This window comes from Trachypithecus francoisi, unplaced genomic scaffold (genome assembly GCF_009764315.1).
Source record: "Trachypithecus francoisi isolate TF-2019V2 unplaced genomic scaffold, Tfra_2.0 Lachesis_group6, whole genome shotgun sequence".
Lineage (NCBI taxonomy): Eukaryota > Metazoa > Chordata > Mammalia > Primates > Cercopithecidae > Trachypithecus > Trachypithecus francoisi.
This window is the reverse complement of record NW_022681471.1, coordinates 122,812,324-122,837,003: the sequence shown is the minus strand read 5'-3', so window position 1 is coordinate 122,837,003 and position 24,680 is coordinate 122,812,324. Positions and strand designations below refer to the sequence as shown.

General features: G+C 38.9%; 1 protein-coding gene across 1 annotated transcript in view; it reads left to right on the top strand.

Annotated features, from left to right (window-relative positions):
* FRMPD4 (FERM and PDZ domain containing 4) overlaps positions 1-24,680 on the top strand; it is a 220,456-nt gene that overhangs the window by 88,796 nt on the left and 106,980 nt on the right. Inside the window, 2 exon segments of the mRNA XM_033201289.1 lie at positions 15,516-15,676; positions 20,768-20,870. Of these exon segments, the coding sequence (XP_033057180.1) occupies positions 15,516-15,676; positions 20,768-20,870 (264 nt within the window).

Genomic DNA, 24,680 nt, shown 5'->3' with positions numbered 1-24,680 from the left:
GCATTTTAATTTCAAAAACTTATGATAGCCCTTCAGAAACAGGTTGCACAAACTTATACTTCCAATTCTAGGGAAGGGAAATGATATATCAGAATTTTTACTTTGCATTTATTAATGAGAATGAGTGTCATTCAGAACTTTATTGGCCATTTGTATTATTTTTATCTATGTGCCTGGTCATGCACTTCATTTTTTTTTAATTGAGTTGCCTTTTCTTTTTGAATTCTACAAGTTCTTTATTGTGTATATTATGTATTTGTCTGTTTCATATGTTGCAAATATTCCCTTCCAATGTGTCATTTGCCTTATAACTTTGCTTATGCTTTTGATATTTTAAATTACTGTGTGGTTGAACCTGTTTGTCTTTTCCTTTGTAGCTTCTGGGTTTCACATCATGCTTAGAAATGTCCTTCCTACTCCTAGACTCTAAAGGTATTATTTAGTAGTATTTTCTTCTAGTGCTTTCATAAGTTAAATGTTTTACACCTAATACATATAGGAAACTTTGTGTATGGTATGTGTGCAAATCTAGCTTACTGACTTTCCATATAGATAGTGTATTTAGTTAACCCCATTTTAAACAATAGTTTATTCTTTCCCTGGGATTTGAATTACCCTCATGCTTTAGTTTGTGACCATTTCTATTCCATTGCACTATTTATTAGTTTATTTTAGAGAATGTGTGTTCCATAATGTAATGGTTCAGTGGGGACTCCCTTCACTGATTCTTACTAACTGTCCAAAGTCCAGTTACTTTACTAATCTGTCCTCAACTGTAAATGACTGTAAGAATAACACCCATCTCATAGGTTTGTTGTGAAAATGAATGTGGTAATACATATAAATAATTGAGAGTAGCTCTTGGCAAACTCAGTAAATGTTAGCAGCAGCTGCTGCTGTTAAGGTAATGGTTCTTTTCTCCAGGGCCTAGCACAGTGCCTGATTAAACAAATCCAACTGAAAGGCTAGATAACATGAACGTCAATTATTGAAGAGAATTGAATGTCTTCCTTGTGAGGAAGACAGAAGGGCATAAAGAGCTTAATGCCCTTTTTTCAAAAGTGAAGATGGATGGGGCAAAATCTCCCAGAGTTTTATCCTGGGTCATTGATTTGTTTCCCCCATGGCCTGTGTGGCCCAGAAAATAAGTCAGACTAATAAAGGTCAAAAGTAGTTTTCAGCCTTTAAATGGAATTAAATGAATACTACTATGACAAGTTAATTAGATACCTATAAAACTGCTAAACATATGTCATTAAAAATGCCCATGCTCCAAATTTTGTTAAACATCAATTATGATCATAAGAAATCTGCGTCTAGGAAAATGGATACTGCTTACACATGTTAATTATTCTAGAAAATAATTGAGCTCTTTAAAAATTTTACTATGCTATTAAGCATGTATGGCCTCTGAAAATTTGAGCTATTGTGAGCTTATCCAAATGAATCTAACAACATAAAATGAAGTAAAAATTTTCTTTGAGTTCTCTTAGTATGACAAAAGGCAAACTCAATTTAGATAAATTGAGCCTGGAAAATGAAATACTTTTAAGCAAACAGCATCAAAATTGATATCAGGGATGCCATTAAGCAAATAGCATCAAAATCATTGTGCTTTCTTTAATTATTTTCATATTTTTATTTTGAAATGAATACAGGTAATGGGAAATTCATAATCTTGGAAGATAGTGATCATTCTACTCTCAGTGACTATTCTCTTCTCCCTGCTGAAATAGAAAACCTTCCCTGCTTGAATGGGTCTGAACAACTAAGTCCTCTGGTTTCCTCCCAGCCCACTTTCTCTTGAGGTTGACCTTGCTTATAAACACCTTTAGCTTCTAGCAGGAGTGCACTCTTGAAATCACAAGACTACCTCCAAGTGTCCAGGAAAGACCCTTGACATGATCTGAAGATCCCTACCCCTGGATCCTACCCAGTAGCTCAGAAGTCGGAGTTGAGAATACAAACTTTAGCTTACTGCTACATAGTTTTCCAATGTGGTTATACCATTTATTCTCCAGAAACAGATTTTGATAAGGGTATTCAAAGTGTCCTGTAGCATCTCTAGAATTGAATTCACAGTAACTTACACTCATGTGGATAGCATACTGTTTACACTGATTATTATAATACCAAACAGAGCATATAATTCAGGGTATTTATTGTCTCTATTACTTGTCTTTTTAATTTATAATCACTGGTAAGTCTCAATCTAAGCTTCAGTGTTCCTTGGGAGCAATGCCTATCTGGGGTTGATGGTAGGAGGGAAGGTTGAGAGCTACCAGCTCTGTTCAGTATCTCTATCAACCCATGGGTGTGACTTGATTATTATTGTCTCTGACACATTAGAGCATCATTAACATAAAAGTCATCTCTTAAACACATTAAACTGAACTCAATTAACATAATTGATTACCAGCCTAACTCTAGGGATTTAGGAGCTTTAGGGAAACTGGCAAACATCTTGCCCTTTCAGATCCTACAATTACATTAACAAAGCACAGTCAGTAAACATTTTGCCGGCTCTAAATTTATCGTCTTTAATGATGACAAAAATCTCTCTGGGTGGATGAACTGGCTGTTGATAAAAGACTAATTGTGGAAATGGTTTTCAGTAGTGGTATTGACAAATAGAACTGAGTCCTTGAAGGATAAATTTGACCATGAATTAATGGAACCTATCTTGGACGTCAATTTGTACAAGCCCTAATAGATCTTTGATTTATTGCATGTCGTTTTCTGAAGTGGAAAGCATGACTGGAAAAATGTATTAGTCTAGACATATAAACCTCATGGTCCTTTGAACTGTAATCCTCAAAATGAATAATATTCTGATTCATGAAAAACATTAATAGCATATGTGCATTCAATTTAACGTTTAAGAACTCTATTAACCTTAGTTTCTAAGATATTCCACTTTTTCCATTGATAATCTCTGTTTAGAAATTCTCTTCTAAAACCTGAAGGCATGTGCCAAAGTCCCATCTAGCTCTCAAATTTGGTGGTGTTCTCTCTGATAAATTTTACTATAGGTCTGTTGGTTTTGCTATGTAGTAATGTTGACCAAAGAAAAAAGTTTACTGTGAAAACTTTGACAGAGAGACAAACAAAGAGAATGTTTCAGTTGAGATAAAAAGAGATCTCATTTCATTTAAATTAGGCAACATCCTCATTGTATTTCAAGGTCCATATGTGGAAAATGTATCTTATCCAGAAGGGAATGCTTATTTAATAGTTATGTGTTTTTCAGGTTTTGTTTTTAATTTTTTGAGAATGTTGGTGTATATATATGTATAGTTGATACATTATAAATAAATCTTAGTTGAATAACTGATCTCAGTGCTGTTTTTAATGCAAAAGTATTATTGTTCTTGGAGAAGAATCAGAAAAGAAGCTGAAATGACATTTTTCACTGGAAGCCAAGAAGAGGAGATTCCCCATCAGTGCCATCCAAGGGGCAGGTTTGTTTCATGGCACCTACTAGATTGCTTCATGAAAGAGTGAGGTATAGTGTGTGAGTGACTCAGAGTCCTGTCAGGAAACACGTGGATGTGGGCACAGATAAGGAAACCAATAAGTCACACTGAGGCACCAGGGACTAGCAGCAGCTGTGACCTGTTAGCACCCAGGTCTCAAAAGGAAGGAGCAAGAAGAATAAATAACCCATCTCTCTCTCTCTCTCTTCCTATCCACATTCTCTCCTGCCACCACCTCCCATTGTTTTACCCAAGCAGGAAGTCAGAACACAAGGATCCCATGTGATACAATCATAAGGATGAAGCTCTCAGGGCAGCAATGCTGCTGGTGGGGTTGAGGGCAGGGAGGTGAGATTCAGTTCACATGTACAAGGCTCAGAACAAGAGAAACACAAGCAAAACCCAAAATAGAAAAGAAGTGTAAAGTTGGACAGTCTGAGGAACCTGAATTCTTTAGGTAAGGGCTAGAAATAACAATTTCAATGCAGAAAAGATCAAGAGATTGCAAGTTCTTAATTAAAACAACTGTTAACTCAAACCTTTGATTCTGTGATTTCCTTACCAGCCCCTTTTAACTTCCATCAGAAGTTTTTAGTTATCAAAGTGAGCCTTTATTATGTAATCACTTCTTTAAAATTCTTTATGTAAAGATTATAGAATTATGAAATTTACAAAGTGTGGCCAATCAACTCTCCATAAATATCTCTTTTGTCAAAATTAATTCGTGTTTGACTCATGTCTTAGATCACAATTTCTGTAACACATATTCTTGTAGTTTGTACTTACCAAAACCATGGGGTTCTTTTCACTTTCCAAGTATAAAACTATAATGTAAATTTTCAAAGAATACACACGGACTGGGAGGACATACAACAGCCCCTTAGAATGGGGAGGAGACCTGCTATGTCTTCAATCCTCCTCCTCAACTACTGCCCTAAAATATGGATAGAATTCAATTTGACAGAGACAAACTCTCAGACCTAAAATGATGATTTTAACATGATCGATAAAGACTTTGCTCATTGTTATCAAGCCTTTAGTTCAAAAATGCATTTTTCTCCAGGTAAGAAAACATATAAGTAATCAGTTAAGAAGAAAAAGTCTGCCCAGCCATGCAATAATTATGTTCTCTGTAAGCAATGGATGTTGACACCTTAGAAAGGTTTGGGGTGGTTACATTTCCAATCCCCAAAGCGTTCAATCTATCGGAGCCCAAACAAGAGCACATGTAAGAACTATCAACCAGTCTGTCTCTTCATCACCCAAACCTGGGGCTACTCTGCTTCATCCCAGTTGCTGTGGTAGGATTAAACCAGCAGGATGGAAATATGCCATTCCCCATCAGCACTCTAACTTCATTTTTAGGTTTCTAAAAATGCCACTGAATATTTCTGAATGTGAGATTGGGACTTTTCAAGGGCTGTGGTGAGCTTTGTGATATCAATGATTCTGCCCATCACGTTTGAATATGTAAAACACCTTTTGGGCTCACACCGGAAGTTAGGAACTCTCTGGATCATGCAGAACAGAAATCCTTACACTTTTTTACTTTTGTAGTCCTGTCACTAAAATAAGTTTTGAACATGTACTGCCCAAAATGTGTATTAATGTATTCATAATTTATATATATGTACTACTATTAAGGGAGGAGACCACCCGTCATATCATCTTATGCCCAATTTCTGCCTCCAGAGAAAGAAGTAAAAACCAAAAGGCATAAATGAAATCCACAGGTAGACAGCCCGGCGCTGCACCCTGGGCCTGGTAGTTAAAGATCGACCCCTGACCTAATCGGTTATGTTATCTATAGATTACAGACATTGTATAGAAATGCACTGTGAAAATCCCTATCTTGTTTTGTTCCCATCTAATTACCAGTGCATGCAGCCCCCAGTCACGTACCCCCTGCTTGCTCAATCAATCACGACCCTCTCACCCGCGCCACCTTAGAGTTATGAGCCTTTAAAAGGGATAGGAATTGCTTACTCAGAGAGCTCGGCTCTTGAGACAAGAGTCTTGCCGATGACCCCCGGCCGAATAAACCCCTTCCTTCTTTAACTCGGTGTCTGAGGAGTTTTGTCTGCCGCTCGTCCTGCTACACTATAAATAACATATTATGGAGAATATAAAATATATGTTAAGAAGATGTTAAAATGAGGTGTTGAAGGTAAAATATACATTTTAATCACTCTTAAATATTTTGCTATCACTGCTGCATTGAAAATCAGTATTTTAAATGATAAAGTGATCAAGGATGCTGATTTATTTTTGAACATCTTGGTTTAACATTTCGTTGAGTAAAAATGTGAAGGTCTGGTTGCATGTTCAGCTTATTTCTTTATTTGGTTTTAATCATTGTTATTGGAGGAAAAAAAGAACTGCAGAAACATATGAAGAGGCAAATGGACAAAGTATGGCACCAACTTGCTTACTAGATCATGAAATACCATTTTTCAATCCCATCTATGCAAGAGATTTTGTTGACATTCGTCTGGAAAGTTTCCATCTTCTTTGATGTCTGTCAGCTGTTCTTACAAACCAAATGGAAGATACTGCCTTTTTATCATACTTAACAAGTGAGTTCACAATCTACTGAAATGCTTCATTTGGAAGATTTTTAAACAGGTTAGACAAATCCATTTTCAAGTTTTCAAAGACTGCGGTTTTTATCTATGCATATTTGCATAATTTTCAATAAAACAATCTCATAACTGTTGTTATGTCTAAACATCTGTTTCCCTACATTCAGACCACAATCCAAGTTTATTTTGACAAACTAAGTTGCTTTCACTCTTTGCTGTGTCTTCTTTACCCTGAAAAGACAAATCTTTTAGTTCATTGTCACCAGCTAACCAACAACCCCTTTGTCAGACAAAAGATTTTCATAGCCACTCTACTTTATTTTAATCATTTTGTTTCAAAAACAACCACACTGTTGATATGCTAAAGTACTTCAATTACCTTGGAAGCCTCGTTTTGTTCTAGTCAAAGCTGCTACTCCATTGTTGTATATTTTGCTATATTTGGTGCCAGTATCATAGGATTCTAAGAATTATCATTTCATAATAAGTTCTGGTATCTTGTAGGGCTAGACAACCATAGCATTTTTCTTGTTTAGAGTGTTCTTTTATAGCATTATGTAAAATTTAGAATTCTCATTGTTGAATTTTTTTAAAAAGGACTTGAAATATCTTTATTGGATGGCATTAAATTTGTAAATTAATTTGGAGAAAACTAAAATTATCACATTTAGTCTACCCATTAAAAAGAAGCCTCATTTATTTCAAAGCCTCCTAAAATTATCCAACAAGATTCTTCTAAACATTTTGTGATTTTAAATTTAATTGTTCTGGATTCTCTTGGCTTTTCAAGTACTATGTAAGTTTCCAAGCTTGACTAAACAGTTCTAAATCTTTAAATCCTCCTGACAATGTTGTGGGAATTGACTGACAGTGGCCTGTGGAATTGATTAGTGAAGGTTAAATTCTTCTGAACCCCAGTATGCATATTCATGAAGGCAAAAAGCGTGCAATTCACCATATTATGTGAGCTGAAAATATATAATGTGCAGTTATGTGTGTTCATAGAAAATTTAACTTATTTCTAGTGAAGGAATTTGGTTTGGCTCTTTTGATCCCAAAGGACAGAGGCTTGCTCAAAAATGGGAGTTGAGTGCAAAAATATGTGTATCATAAGAGAGATGGAATCCCATGGACATATGAGAATGAAAATGTAGAGTGGCTGAGCTGCCTAGCCTTAGGGGAAGCGGCAGCAGGAGGCAGTAGTTCCAGATGCAGAGAAGGTTTAGGGTCATGATTAGAGAGGGTTCCTGGATCTTCTATCCTGACATTGCTCCACAGAGTGGTCTCTCTCCAAGTTTAGTAACTTCTCTTCCAACTCCCGTCTTCGTTCCGACAAAGATGGTTTCTTTTTTCTCGTGTAGCACATATAAATCTTATTCCTAAACTCACTTGTGTGATCGTATTACATTCCTGCTGGTTGGCAATTCAAATGTAATCATGTTGAATACTCACAATTTCTGGGAATTCTGGGAATCTTACACAGAGAAGAAATTTGACCAGGGCTTTATGGTTTCAACCCACATTACGTGCTCCTAAGATACCCTGATTCAAATCTGTGTGAGTCCCTGAAGTTCACTGACTGCCGTTTCTTAGGCTCAGACCTAAGTCGTGGTGCCTTGCCAGGCATCCCACCAAGCTGTTTCTCCTGAAGTTGCTGCCACCTCACAGGGGTCTTCTACTCTTGCTTCCTGAACCAAGCTGCTCAGACTTTGAGGAAACAAAAGTAGGAAAGAGTTATAAGCAGTCAACTTTTGCTTTGAGCCCTGATAAATGCATCACCCCTAAGGCAAGAGTCTGCAAAAGACCGGTCTACTTTATTAGACCTGGGAGTGGAAAAAATCCAATGAGAGCAAAGCAAAAAATATATTTTCAATATATTATTTTACCACACACATTATCATCATTTTGACTCACTCAAAACCTATCATGGGGTTCTAAAATGCCTCGTGACCTCTCTCAGTTGTAACCTATGAACTTTAACAATCCATACTTTGCTTTCTTTTATTCTTCCTACTTAAATTCTTGCTCTGAGGAACTCTGGTTTACATAGATGAGCACTTTGGTCAAAGCTTTCCATGTTAGGCCCCCTCCAAGACCACAGCAGGGATTATGAATTTTGCAACCCTACTGTGCCCAAGCCCAAATCCAGTCAGGGATGTGGGAAGATGGTGGAGAATAGACTATGGGGTTCCTGTGGCTGCCATGTCACCAAGGAAAATAAGGGGAGAAGTTTCCTTTGGAAGTGTCTGTGGTGTTTGTCCAATGTAACATACTTAGTCATGAATGACATGGGGAATGAAGTTGTTGGAGAAAATCCTTTTGACATGTGGAACTTCAGGGTATTTATTAATAAATATTATTTTAAGCACTATTTACAGACTAGATGCATGAGCTTTTGGTACATAACAAACATCCCCCAAATTCAGTGTCATAAAACCATCATCATGTCTTATCCCTTATTCAGGTAGCTGATCTAGGCTTGGGGGCTGGGCAGCTCTGCTACACTTAGCTTCTCACTGAGGTGCAGGCTCTGGTCATTATAGAGAACAGGCTGAAAGGGCAGCCGTTACCTTGAGAAGACCTTCTTGTGACGATGGTGGGCAGTAAGAACAGATGCCCAAACAAACTAACATTTTTTACTTGTCACATCTGGGCTCCATCATGGGACATGCTTAGGGCAATAGGATGTTAGCAGAGTCAAGGGGCAGAGAAACATGTACTGTGTATAGTGGGAAGGTACTGGAAAGGAATGTGGCATCTAGTGGCAAATCATGACCTAGGAAGCAAATCAAGACTAAATCAGTGTACGACACAGACCAGTGCTACCAAGATAATAGCATATATTTATGCTTGGTCCTCTCCTGTAATCATAGTTGGTCACCCCTGAAAGCTAACACCAACAATGACCTCAAGCGTAACTTGGGCACAAAAGTGTTATACTCCATAAGTAGTTACACCTATCTGTGATCCAGTCTTAACTACCCAAATAGCCTACCTGCCATTATCTTCCCAGATTCTTTAACCTCCACAACAAAGGTAATGGCTTCTAATTTGGATTTTCCTTCCGGAATCCTTCCACTCAGCACATATTTTGAAAACGATTTTGCAGTCTTTAATGAGTGCATCAAAAACTGGAATGACTTTAGGTTTTCACACAGGGTGCTTTCTACTAGTCAAAGAAATTATTTGTGACACATTGGGTGTATCACTGTTTTATTTCTGCTGAGAAAGAAGGGCTCCAAGAGTTCAAGGAAAGCCCTTTCCTTTTGTTATGGGGCATTAGGCGGCAGGATTTCTGTCATTCCTTTTGAAATGAAATCTGTCAGAAGCAGGAAGATTGTTCACTTTATCTTGATGGACACATTTTCCATTTCAATTAATATACTCTGTATTTTTCGGGTCATAGACTCCTGGCCTATCTGTGTGTGATTTTAGAGAAGGTTGGGGACAGAGAATGGAGGTTTGAATAGCTCATCAATTGTATACTTCTAGTCTCAGCATCAGAATTCACTGACACATGTTAAACAGGTAAAAAAAAAAATGTTGCTTTTTCAGCTCATTAAACAAGGACTCAAGCATCTTTATTCAAAAAAAGAATGTTGCAAGTACAGGGCCAAAAACTGCTTGCCTTGTTACAGAGGGTCAAATGATGTTTCATGGGGAACATGCTAGTAGGGATGCATTCTTACTGGAAAAGAGACAGGGGTTGATTATTTTTAGGTAATTTATTCTGAAAACACAACCTGTTGCAAAAGAAAAGGAGAATGCCAATGGAAGGTTATCCTCAACATGCAAGCAAAACAAAAATAATCAAAATGTCATTAGCAAAGATGACAACACTAGACCAAGCAGTGACCACACAGCACACATTTGGTTGTGTTTCCAGCCTTATTTGGGTAGGGGGAAAAAAACAATGTAGAAATACAGGCCAATGTAAGACTCTGTTGACACAGAGAATGGCAGCATCTGAGGTTGAAAGGGTGTATGCCTGTATCATCCCTAATTATAGAATATCATCAGTGCTTCTTATTTCCCTCAAGACTCGGCACTATGTTCAATGGTCACTTAATGGTTTAGAAACACGGTTGAGAAAAACATATTAACAGTGATCCAGTCACCAGAGCACCTGGATTTTCTTCTACCTTCTTTTATTCTTTTGTGTTCTGGTACAGTATTGCCTTGTGTATATCAATGTATATTTGTATTTGTGTTATTGCATTTGATAGGATTTTTCAAATTGAAAGCCTCCAAGCTTATGTAGGATTTGTGAGGCATTTTACTAAGAAAGTTGGGCTGCAAGTATTTTAAATGTTATTGAGTTTATTTTCATATTTTAAGACTGACTGAGTTCATAATGTCTGAAACGGACTGCTTTCTATTCATTGATCTCCAGAGATGAAAATAACAATCAATACTTTGTTTTTAACTTTTATTTTAAGTTCAAGGGCACATGTGTAGGTTTGTTACATAGGAAAACTTATGTCATGAGAGTTTGTTGCACAGACTATTTCATCACCCAGGTATTAAGCCTAGTACCCATTAGTTATTTTTCCTGATCCTCTCCCTCCTCCCACCTGCCACCCTCAAGTAGGCCCCAGTATGTGCTGTTCCCCTCTATGTGTCCATGTGTTCTCATCATTTAGCTCCCACTTACAAGTGAGAACATTCCAGCCAATGCTTTTTGAGTGTTTACTATGTGCTTACATTTTGCTGAGTGCTTTATGTTTATTCATTCAGCTTTCACAATTATCTTATGAACTTATTACTATCATTGTCACCATTTTACAGATGAGAAAACTGAAATATAGAGTGATGGAATAATTCGTGCAGGTCACATCAGTAGGAAGTAGGGGAGCCAGGACTTGAATTCAGGCAGTCTGGCTCCAAAGTCTCTCACCAAACGATCATATCAGTTCTCATGTTCACACTGCACCTGGGCATGTATTTGTTTCTTGTACAAACTAGAAAGTGTCACCTACTTGAAGACAAAAATGTCTCCCATAATATGGATACATCAGGACACGAGATTTGCATTAGGCAACATGCTCATAGGTCCATCCTCACTGGGAACGTCTGGCATGTGCAGGAAAATGGTTCTAGAGTAGAAGTCCCACCCCTGGTCTATCAGGGTGGCCTCCAAATATATTAAAAGCACAACAATTTTTGCGGCTTCTGCCACTCTTACCCTGGTCCAAGGCACCACCATCAGGGGTTGATGTAACAGCCCCTGAAATGCTTCTACCAGTACCCTCTCCTGTCATCAGCAGGGCAGCTGGATCACATGTCTACTTATTCCACTCAGAACAAAAGACAAAGTCTTTCCAAGAGCCTGTGTGATCTGTGCCCCTCCTTCCCACCACTTCTTTACTCCTCACCACCCTGCCTCCAACCCCACATCCTTATCTGCACCATTAGCCTTCGGATTGTTCCTGGGCAGGCTCACATCAGGCACGTTATGCCTCAGAACCTTTATGCTTCATGGTCCCTCTGTTGGAAGTGCTCCCCCCGAAATGTTTCCTGACCCCTGCTGATCATTGCAGCACCTTCACCCACCCACTCCACCCACTTAGCTCTCTATCCTTCCTCCCTGCCTTATTTTTCTCCCTAGTGTTTATAATGACTTGCTCTTCCATCTATTTTACTAATGTATTAGTTTCTTCTTTGTCTCTGAACACTAGCATGAACACTTTCTTTTTTGTCTGCTTTCTTTCCCAGTGCAATACCAGAACTGAGAATCCAGTGGGTGTTTTACAAATTGACTACATGAACAAATGAGTGCATTGTGGAGTTGTTTTGGAGAATTAAATGAACTAACATATGGAAAGCATTTAGAACAAACAATGCTTAGCATGAAATTAATGTTTAATAAATGTCAGGTATCAATAAAAGAATAACATAATAGTTATTGAATGAATGATACATTAGATACTATTACTTGTTCCTGTGGTGGGAAGAGGGTAATCAAGCTCCAGAAGTTTTAAATATTTTAATATACATTCACAAAGGTGCTAGAGGAGATAATCAGGTACATCATTTGTGTCCTCGTTTCCTATTGTCTGGAGGGCGTACTAAAACCCACCCTTCTCTAGGCAGGAGAGTGGTTCTCAAACTTTGCTGGACTTGGGAATCACCTGCAGATGTTTTTAAAATTGATTCTGGTTTGCATCCCAGATGTTCTGATATGGTTGGTCTGGAGTGTAATCCGGGCATTAGGAGTTTTGAAATGCTCCCTGAGCGATTCTAATGTGCAGCAAAGTTTGGGAATCACTGCCTTAAGCTTTTCACAGAGCTAGCAATAGCAGAAGGAAAAGCCTCCTCAGTCCCTCTCTATGCTTGGAATCAAGAGTTGCGCCAACCTCGTTTCTAAAACACATGTGACCATTAGCAAGTCACCCAGCTTCAGCAAGCTTTACCCTCCTCAATTTTATGTCTGCTGTGGAAAATGGAGAAGACACAGAATTCAAGGCCAGGTTCCAAAAATGTGAATTTTCTTCTTCCCTCTCTCCCTTTCATTTTTCCTTCCTCCCTCCCTTCCTTTCTTCTTTCTGTCCCTTCTTTCATCTGGAGATAAAAGGACAGAATTGTTTTCAGATGTGGCTCAAAAATGTCTTGCTCTAAGATGGTGCTTTCTTACAGAGGAGACCAGAGAACCAAAGTGTCCACCATGCCTAGGTGGCCCATTCTCCCACAGGCATACCCAGCCATGCCTGTTTCAGGTCCAGGAGGGATCAATGTCTGAAGGTCAAGTTCCCACCCTTTGGGGCCCACTGTGGGAGTATCAGAGGTCCTACTAGTGTCCTGGGTTCTAGCCCTGGCCTCCCCACTTCTTCCTGTGTCTTAGTGCCTCCCAGCCTGGGGCCTTGTCTGAGGCTCCTACCCTGGTCACTGGGGCTCACTCTGCATTGGTTTTGCTGGCTCACTCAGGGTCTAGAATTCTGTCCTCTGACATCCAGGCCTCTCCATCTGATCTCCTGCCCACCTGAGTTCTGCCCACCTCTCTTCATCCATCCCAAGCATATACCATATCATGGTAGCCGTGTCTAATCTATGGGTCCAGAAAAACACCTGAACCTACCCTATAATGCCACCAATCTCAGCCTGGACTTTTCTATTAATAGAATGGTGGTAGGACACTGGGCATAGCACACTACCGGGGCCACCATCATGGATGTGTGACCCAAGCAGTGACACAGGACCCTGGAATGGGTTTAATGTTCTGCTGTCTTGAAATTAGTCATGTTTGAATGAACGGCTCCACATTTTCATTTTGCACTGTTTCTGCAAATTATCTAATGTGCCCCACACTTCAAATCAGAAGACCTGGTAACGGATTGCACCTGGCTTACACCTGAGACGAGTGTGACCTTGGCCAAGTTATTTTTCCTATCTTGGCATTTGCAAAGAAGGAATGAGTGGGGTAAAACTGCCTCCATCACAGAGGAATTTTAAGAATGAAATAAGGTAACAGACGAGTGTTAGCACATGGTGCACAACATGTTAGTTCTCAACTAACACTTCTCTTTTTCCTACCGTTCCACCTCCCGAGAAGCTAAGTCAAAAAGATACTTCCTTTCTATTTAAAATGGATTTTAAATGTTTGTTTTCCTAGATAGTGATATATACCTAAAGGACAGATCTTAGGAGGTTTTCATTGATCTTACCTCATTCTTATTAATTACGCAGAAAGACAACAGGATTCCTTCTTTGCTATCTTTATTACATTGAACAATATGTTGTCCAGATGGCATATAGAGTAGCATCTTTCAAGATATTTTTAAATGATCTTCTTTTACTTATTGAAGAAGATTATATAGAGAGAAATTTGAATTAAACCCGTGTCATTGAAATAATCTTAGCTTACATTACATTAAGGAGATTTCTATTATTCAGACTAATAACTTTTCCCCAAAAGAAGGCTGCCTTGAACAATGTGCATGAGTGAAGACTTCATTAAGAGTCATGGGAGTGAATCTTTGACCCAACCCTCTGGCATACCAGCCATGGGCCCTTAGTGACAATAAACTAGTATTTTGATCTCAGTTTTCTTATTGGTAAAATCCACAAAATAATACCAGTTCTGCCCTCTCATTCTCAATTTGTGTATCAAATTAGATATTTGTGGAAGTATTTTGAAAATTTTTGAATGCTATACAAATTTCAAGTTGGGATTATTGATAAGACTTCTGAAGTTTAGGTGTTAATGAAAAGATTCATTTGAACCACTTGAAAATCATTCCGGAGAACAAATGCCAAGAGCTAAGTTCTCAGCTTCTTTGGAAATGGAGATGTATTTGGAAACAGGATGATGTGTCACCACCAAAATAATCCACTTCAATTTTGCTGGGGCTAGAAGCCATAGGTATTACCTTCTAAATGTCTAAAACCCTCTGAGGTTATTTCTCAGCATATCAGTTATAACTAAATAGCTTTTCACAAAGAAATCTTTTTCTCTACTTATTAATTCAAGAATTAATGAGAATATACTATGTGCCAGATACTGTTCTGGGAAACTGAAATAAATCAGTGAATAAAACCAAGTTCCTTGCCCTCATAGAGTGTTTGTTCTAGTGTATAGAGCAAAACAACAAAAATAACCATAAAATTAAGTATACAGTTGACCCTTGAACAACATGGGGCTTGGGGCGCCAACCCCACATGCAGTCAAAAATCCACATATCACTTTGGATGCCCCCAAAACTCAATTACTGATAGCACACTGTTGACCAGAAGTCTTACCGATAACATAACAGTTGATTAACACATATTTTGTATGTATATGCATTATACTCATATACTGTATTCTTACAACAAAGTTAGAGAAAACAAAATGTTATTAAGAAAGTCATAAGGAAGAGAAAATATATGTATTAATCATTAAGTAGAAGTAGATCATCATAAAGGTCTCCATCCTCATTGTCTTCACATTGAGTAAGTTAAGAAGGGGAAGGAAGAATAGAGGATGGTCTTGCTGTCTCAGGGGTGGCAGAGGAGGAAGAAAATCTATGTATAAGTGGACCTGTGCAGTTCAAACCTGTGTTGTTCAAGAGCCAACTGCATTCTACAGCACGTTAGCACGTGATTAGTGCTGTGGGGAAAAAAGAAGTAGAAGGGCGTAAAGGGGATCAGGCATGTTGGGGAGCGGGGTTGCATTTTTAAAATGTATGGCCAGGACAGTCCTCTTCAAGGTCATATGTGAGTACAAGCTTGAGTGAGGTGAGGCTGGGCCATACGCATATCTGCAGGACAGGCTTTCCAGGTTGGAGGAACAGCCAATGCAAAAGCCTGAAGCAAAAGTGGCCCAAGTAGGCCATGAAAGAAGCATGACTATGGGTCTCCCCAGATCTTTCTCACTCTCTAACAAAAAATAGGTTTTGAAATTAAAGAGAATATGATTGCCAGGCCAATGCCTAAGACATACATTGATGCCTTGTTTCTCTTGTATGTGCTTTCTCCACAGTCACATGACACAGGCAATCCCTTTTGACGACCCTCGGTTAGAGAGCTGCCAAATCATCCCTCCGGCTCCTCGGAAGGTGGAGATGAGAAGGGACCCAGTGCTGGGATTTGGTTTTGTGGCAGGGAGTGAAAAGCCAGTGGTCGTTCGCTCAGTAACACCAGGTAAGCACCCAATCCCAGTTCTTGGTTTCCTGGGACTGTCTGTCACACCCTGCCAGAATAACTACTGTTCAGTTTCATAAGTGTCCAGACTGTGAAAGCTGGGTATGTTTTTCCAAAACCTGGATAGAGTCACTTCACCAGAGGAACAGAAATGCCTCCTCAAACTAGGTTTTAAACTGCCAAATCCATCATTATAACCTGACTCAGGAAAATACTAAGCCATCATCTATAACCATGGAAATGATCCACTTCTTAACTTGTGAATGCAGACAATAAGAGGCAGGCACTGTACTGTATTACGGTAAGCCCATGATGAATTCCTTAGTGAAAAAAAGGAGGAAGTCGTTACAGTAGGATTTAGTCATTGGGGTAGTTGGATTATCTCACAAGTATGCACTTCCCTCCCTTCTCATTAGAGGCAGAATAAAGGGAAATCCATACTCCATTGCTATTGGGCTGGACCAGGTGATTGACATTGGCCAATGGCATATTAACAAAGATGACATAAGCTTGAGACATGCTTGTGCAATTGAGCCTGTTTCCTGAGCTTCTGCCATGGCTATAAGAAAAGAGTTTTTGGCTGGGTGCAGTGGCTTACGCCTGTAATCCCAGCATTTTGAGAGGCCCAGGCTGGTGGGTCACTTGAAGCCAGGAGTTCGAGACCAGCCTGGCCAACATGGCAAAATCCCATCTCTACTAAAAAGACAAAAAATTAGCCAGGCGTGGTGGTGCATGCCTGCAGTCCCAGCTACTCGGGAGGCTGAGGCATAAGAATCGCTTGAACCCAGGAGGGGGAGGTTGCAGTGAGCTGAGATTGTGCTACTGCACTCCAGCCTGAGCAACAGAGTGAAACCCTATCTCAAAACAAAAACAAAAACAAAAAAAAAGAAAGAGAGAGAGTTTTCCCCAGGTAGCTGTGACCTCTTCCATCTGAGCCCCATAATGAACACATGAGGCAGCAAACCTGCAGTGGGGGAGCCAAGTACAGCCTCATCTGCAGTTTGGTACAGAACTGTCCAGCTAAGCCTGGCTGAAATCAGCCAGCCTATGGTTATCCTAAAGACCCATAAGCGTGAGAAGAAATGATCATTGGACACCTATTGAGTTTGGGGGTGATTTGTTATCCAGCAAATGCTGACTAATACAGTATGTGTCAAATCTTTAAAATTCTACAATATGATTAGGTAATTAACGTACTTTCCCACAATCATTCATATTAGAGTATACAGATGTTCCACTGTCAACACAGCTGAATACAATGGACTATGATGCAATCTCCTGAAGTGGGCTGCCTTTGCCTTTCCAGAAACAATGTGCTTTTATTATTTATTATATATGTATTTATATGCTTACTGTAATGGACTCATATTGGATTTATTTTCAGTAAAAAAGGAAATTATCTTCCATGCCCTTTCTTCCCAGGATTTTGCAAATCAGTAACAGGATTCAGCAGTAAAGTACTACACTTAGGAGCACAGACTCTGGCATCAGACTGCCTGAATCTGACTCCTATCTCTGCCCCTTTTTAGACTTTTTACTTTCCATGTTAAATTCCCTGCATTTCAGTTTGATATAACTTCTCTACATCTTCTGTATAATGGGGATCAGTGTAGTATCTACGTTGTAGGGCTATGGAGAGAATGCAATAAATTAGAAGAGTGCCAGGCACATCCTGGTCATTCTGTAGATGTTTATTTTTATTGTTATTGTTATTTAACTCTAAAATGTTTGGCCAGTTGAGTGTCTCAATTAAGGGAAACAAAAGTCAAGTAGTGTCCTGGTATAGATTTTAAAATTTGATTTAATGTTTCATTTTTCATTATTTTGACATAATATGCCCCAGGGCAAGCATCACAAATAATTAACCACTTTAGACTTGTGCTATCTGCTAAACTTTTTTATTTCACTAAATATAGATCATATTTTAGTTCTCTGTATAGGATTGTTGAGCTTGATACAACTGAGAATTCTCAAAACAGATTTGTTGCTTCTTATGATAACATGCTTTGTAAAAAAAAAAAAAAAAGGAAAAGAAACAATGTAGATAGTATAGAGGAGAAAGTAAAAAAAATCACCTGAATTCCTAGTACCAAGAGATAGCCATTATTGATGTAGACGGAGATAATATGTGTAGTAGATATAATTCCATGCATACACAAACACATATATGTATTACATATCAGATAATGTATTTTATACATACATAATACATATACATAGATGTATGTGTACACACATTTTTTCCTAAATGGAATAGTATTTGGCATGCTGTTTTATAATACTGGGATAATCTAACATCTCTGATTATGAGATTCTCCAAAGTATGTGTCTTCCCAGGAGCTGAATGAAGATTCAAGTCTTATTTTTTATTTTTTGGTATCATCTCATTGTTTCTACAACCTCTGTCCTTCCTTGCCCTCAATTCTCCTTAGCTTCAAAGACACTAATACCTACTGTTACACAATTTGAGATGAGTAGAAAAAAAGTAAAAACAAAGGTCAAAGAGTACTATTTCCAGTTATTTTTATGAGTGAAAATGCTGGTCAAACAAGCTGTGTCTATCATAAAAATGACTCTATTTCTGGGGTCTTTCAGAGAAAGTTTCTTTCTCAAGCCTACTTCAGCTTTTGCTTCACAAAGAGGTTCTGGAGGGTCAAGCAGTCTTGAAAGAACTGGGAGAGAAGCAAAAAGAGAAATAGAAGGAGAAGGCACTTACTTTTAGTGTAAGCAACCATCCCAGTTTTAGCATTTAAAAGAAGTCCCAAGTGATTTCAGTGTGTGACTAGATTTTCTATAACAGGCGATCCAGACTTCAAAGTAAAGGCTATGAGACAGTTCTCTTGAAGTGTGCCACTGTTTCGTATTTTGGATGGGACAGTGTGTTGCTTCTCCAGAATTCTTGATTCAAGTTGCTTGATTAGACAAGAGTAGTTTCATTTAATCAGAAAGCATAGGTCAAATGTAAGAGTATGTTAATCTGAGAGTGGTTTTCTTATTAGAATAGTTAACATTCGTCCTTCAGTTACTTTGCAAATTTTTCTGTATTTGATCAGCATTTGATTGCTAACCATTTGTTTGACTGAATTTGAATGATTATTGCACATAATTTAATACTTATTATGTTTCCCAAGTGGTTTTTCTGAATTCCTTATGTGTGCAAACACTGAATCCTACATCTGTAAAATGAATATTTTCTATCAGTAATATGAGGACATGTTAAGGTTCCCCTATTCTCTTACTTCCCAGTAGGAAGACGAATTTATGCTACAGCTTGAATGACACATATGCCTAGTGTCTGGGTGGGGAGAGAAACACTGAATTACTTTCAGTTCCATGTTCTGGGTATGAAGTGTTCATTTCAATTACTAAATGAAGTAATAGCAATAATATTTGAAAGATAGCGTTTCAGCTGCAGCTATCACCGAGCGTCAGACCTGTGGAAATATAGTTAAAATTATAGTACCATATGCTACCATATCAATATTTGGGAGGTAATTGCACGTGTCTAGAGCATAATTCAGGTAATTTATTTTAGGTCTTACTTAAATACAAATGTATGCTTCACATAGATGTGGTTTTAAGTTTTTGTGTTAAGAAACCTGGCAGTGACTAGGTTCTGAATTGTAGAAAAAAGTTCAAAAGGGACATTCACCATTCCGAATTGGGAAGAGTCCAAGCTAAGATCTAGTCCTTCCTTCAAGTCAATTATTTAACCTGTGCAAGCCTCAATTATCTTATTATATGGGAGGGATGATAGTATTCAGTGAAATTACTAGGCCAAGAATTTAACCCATTGCCTGGTGCATAATAAATGCTCAACAAATATTAGTTTCCTTCTCCCTTCTTGGAAACAATGGAAAGAGAAAAGGGCCAGGCACAGTGGCTCATCCCTGTAATCTCAGCACTTTGAGAGGCTGAGGTGGGAGGATTGCTTGAGCCCAGGATTTTGATACCAGCCTGGGCAATACAGTGAGATATTGTCTCTACACAAAGTAAACAAGGCCAGGCGCCGTGGCTGACGCCTGTAATCCCAGCACTTTGGGAGGCCGAGGCGGGCAGATCACGAGGTCAGGAGATCGAGAACATCCTGGCTAACACGGTGAAACCCCATCTCTACTAAAAATACAAAAAATTAGCTGGGCTTGGTGGCAGGCGCCTGTAGTCCCAGCTACTTGGGAGGCTGAGGCAGGAGAATGGCATGAATCCAGGAGGCGGAGGTTGCAGTGAGCCAAAATCGCGCCACTGCACTCCAGCCTGGGCGACAGAGCAAGACTCCATCTCTAAATACATAAATAAACAGACAAACAAAATTAGCCGGGTGTGGTGGTGTGTGCCCACAGTCCCAGCTGCTCAGCAGGATAAGGTGGGAGGGTTGCTGGAGGGATGCACATGGAGCTGTGAGGGAGGAAGGGGACACCCACCTAGCCAACCAGATCAGCTGAATCAACCCTGGCAATCAATGGGGTGACAGATGTCACAGCCAGATCACCCTCACATCTGAACACCCTCTTACTGAGATATCTTACAATTCTCCACAGTATGCTGTCTCCCTACTTGTAATAAGTACATAAATGCACCTTTGTTTGAATCCAGCTGTGCGGAATTGTTGCAGCTTTGGCCACAGGGTATCAACACAACTGATTGGCTCCCTGTTGAGAGAATAGCTCCTTCTAGGGGCCTCACCACACACACACACACACACACACACACAAAATGGCCTGTTGACCAGCAGCATCAGCAGCACCTGGGAGCTTGTGAGAAATGCATTATCTCACCCTGCACCCCTGCATGGTAACAAGATCCCCAGGTGATCCACCATAAAGTGTGAGAAGCGCTGCTAGACTGAGTCTCGACCTTGCTTGTAAAGTTTTAGAAAAATGTGGATGCCTGGGTCCCATCCCGAAAGATTCTGATTTAATTGGTCAGGGTACAGCCTGGGCCTCAGAATTGTCCAAAGAATACCCAAGTGTGGTTGGGTTTCGGTTTTGCTGATAGCACCATTTGCTCACAGTGAATCATGATCAAGAGAGGGGGCTTGGGATAGGTTGCCAATGGTCTTCTCACCTGTGCTTCATTCTCATTTATCTCCAGGTGGCCCCTCTGAAGGCAAGCTGATCCCGGGAGATCAGATTGTAATGATTAATGATGAACCGGTCAGCGCTGCACCCAGAGAGCGGGTCATTGATCTGGTCAGGTGGGTGACTCATTCACCTGTGTCCTGTTCTGCCTTGAAGGCTGCTACACAGCTCTGAGGTCTCAACTAGCAGAGGAAGAGCCTCCTGTGGGACAATTTAGACAGAAACACAAGCCAACACATCCACATGATTGAAAATGCTGCTGACACTGACCTGTAATATCAAAACACATGCTCCATAAACACAAAACTAATTGTCCACTCTCTGTTAACATTGAAGGTGCAAATGCCTCAGTTTAACATTTTAATGACTCCTATATCCAAAGGTTCATTTTTTCCTTCCGGAATTACTAACACATTGATTTTTCATAATCAGGGAGATCAAAACACCATACCTTAATTCAGCATAAGTGATGAGTAATCTTATATACATAATCCCATGGATATACAAACACAGTTCACTGATACTTCATATTTGACTAAGTTCTTCATTACTGAATTTGGGATTATCAACTATGGCAATAGGATAATTAGGTCAAAGCTAAGAGTTTACAAAATACACGTGGTTATTGGTTTAGTTTTATTGTAGATGTAAGTAGTTTGTTATGTGATATTCTTAATGGGGCACCAGAAAATGTATTTTATGTTATGTTAAAAATATTGGTCAAGAATCCCCTTAGAAGCCCACTGGAGTTATACTTCCTTAGTGAATTTAGGGGAAAAGAGATCTTTAGAAGTTCTTCAAATGAAGAAGCTGGACCTATCGTGTGAATGGATCCATTCATGCTATAGGAGTGTTGACGAATAAGGAGACATGACATTTGTCTTTTATAAACTCGTATTTTCAACCAAGATTGAAGCCAAAGCTAAGGTTACCAGAACACTTTTCACTCAAGAGGGGATTTCCTAACATTTATGCTTACTCATTACAGAAAGTGTTAGGTTGGTGCGAAAGTAATTGCTGTTTTTGCCATTGAAAGTAATGCAAAAATTTCAATTACTTTCGCACCAACCTAATAAATCTGTACTTTGGAAAAGGCATTAAGTGGAGTATTTCTGGGGTCTTTCAGAGAAAGTTTCTTTCTCAAGCCTACTTCAGCTTTTGCTTCACAAAGAGGTTCTGGAGGGTCAAGTGGTCTTGAAAGAACTGGGAGAGAAGCAAAAAGAGAAATAGAAGGAGAAGGCACTTACTTTTAGTGTAAGCAACCATCCCAGTTTTAGCATTTAAAAGGCCCATGTCCCAGGGAAACTCTGGAATAGTTCGTCACTGCTATGGTCTGAATGTTAGTGTCCCCTCAAAATTTATATGTTGCAACCTAATACCTAATGTGATTGTATTAATAGGTGGGGCCTTTAGGGAAGTGATTAAGTCACAAGGTCTCTGCATCATGAATGGGATTAGTATCCTTATAAAAAGTTGAAGAGAATTGCCTTGCTCCTTCTCCCATGTAAAGACACAGTGACAAAGTACTGTCTTTGAGGAATGGGGCCTTTACCAAACACCAAATCTTCTGGAAGATCTTGGACTTCACTGCCTCCAGAACTGTGAGAAATGCATTTCAATTATTTATAAATTACTCAGTCTAAGGTATTTTGTTGTAGCAGCTCAAACAGACTAAGACAGTCACTGTACTTCAGTCTGGGCTTAATGGAGTCTTCCCAGATGGCTAGAAAAGTCATACTTGTACTCCTGGGTCATCCAGATCTCCAAAGAGTGGTCTTACACAGGAGCAGACACTGAGACTTGTGACATATTCACTATACATCAGGAACAAGACCTGGGAACGTCTCCAATCTTTCTATGGTCAAGGGGAGCCAGAATACGGAAAGAATCTGTATGTAAGAGCCCTTGGTAAGGAGCTGCAGTGTTCATTGGAATAACTTCTCTCTTGAGATGCGTGTGGGTGTCAGCGGGGGCATACCTCATCTAGACAGGCTCTGAGCCTTCTATCGGCTTGCATCCTGGAATGCCATGTTTGGGCTTGATGGCAGAAGTTGCATAGACATTTTGTTTTCCCCTAGGTGCGCACCTCTGTGATTAGTCCTATTGATTTTTGTGCCTGGAGGATGATAGAAGAAATAAAATATCTGTGTTTAGGTTGGCTGTGACTTAATGCCTGCTGCAGGACAGTGACAGAGAAAAACCTATCTGAAAGTGTGATCATTTCCTAGCAATTGTTCCAGGGATATTTAGAAAGATTATTTCCAAGAAAGATATTTCTTTCTGGTTTAACACTTATAGAAGAAAATGGCATATCTGTAAACAAAGCACTCTCTATAGAACTTTACATGTAATAAAATAAGCCAGTTAAAAGAGAGGATGGCAAACAGCTCCAAGTTCAAATCCAGCCTGCCATGTGTCTTTGCAAAGTTCATCAGCTAAGAAAGGTAGATTTTTTAAACCATTTTTTAAAAGTTGAAAAATGTATTTTGTGACACATGGAAATCATATAAAATTCAGATTTTAGTATCCATAAGTATTTTAGTGGGTTTAGCCATGTTTGCTCATTTGCATTTTATCTATGTCTGCTTTCCTGCTACAACAACAGCATTCAGTAGTTGCAACAGAAACTATCTGGCTCACAACCTTTTCACTCTCACTAAACCACAATGTTAAAATAATATATGTCTTACTAATGAAAATGATCACACATTACAAAATATTCCTGTGCCTTCCCATAAGTTTAGTCATCTGTCTGCCATAATGTGTACTAACCTAAACATTTAACTCTTGTAAAATAATCCCCTTTTTACTGGGCTCCTCAGCTGATATATGTTTTAAGGTCTATATCTTACACAAGATAAATTCCCTTTCTGTATAATAAAAAACATACCATTTTCTTAGCCACTAAGGAAATTTGGAAAAACACTCATCATTTTGATAACACTATAAAATTCTCTCTTTAAAAGTTGGCATCCATTTGCTTGCTTTAGTGGTGTAGTCTTGTTTTGTTCCTTTTCCCCCATTGCAGCATGTGTTCATGGATCATTTTTTGTTCCCAGATCCATTTGTGTTTCTTGGTCGATTATTTTTCTTATCATTTGGTTACTCTATTATAGAAAATTATTTTTCTTGAGAAAATGAAAGAGTTTTGCATAGACCAATTTACTGATATACTAACAACATTTTGGTTTTTCATGTAGTCTCAAAAAGCTATAATTGCTGCACCGAAATTAGATGAGTTCTGTTCACTTCATGGTCTTCTAAGTTGTTAACTCTAACTCAGACTGTATAATGGTGTTTGAGGATGAAACTTTGAAGAATCCATGCCCTTTACAAATTACCATATCTTTCTTCTTTAAAAGTATCTAAGGATAATTTTCTTTTCACAATTAGACTAATTAACTGAAAGCAGTCTCCAAAATTTTATTTTTAAAAAGCAAGGAGTATTATTGCCCATAGAAACATTATGAATTATGCCTTGCCTTCCCACTCCCATGGCTAGCCAGCACAATTAAATTCATTTGACTCCAACAAGGAATTATTGAGGATTAACAGACATCATATAAGGCAACGAGCATGTATAGATACATAGGCATGATTCTTGCCCTCAAGGAGAAGAATTCTAATTGATTTTCCTATATTTATGACTGGACAAGGCTGTTGGCGAGGGTAGTATTTGGTAGGAATGTTTGGTGGAGATGGATGTTGTGTTAAGGGATATTATTGATGGTGGTAAAGAGTAGCCATCAATGCGAAGTGGAAGGGCAGGTTTATGCATGAGAAGGGAGTTGTAAAATAGATCTTTCCTTTGACTCTAGAAACCCCAGACCTTCTTGATGGACACTCACTTTCCAACCTGCAGATATTAAAAAAATCCATTGCCTAGGTGGCTGTCCTGAATCACCACCTCAAAATTTGGTCCTTCA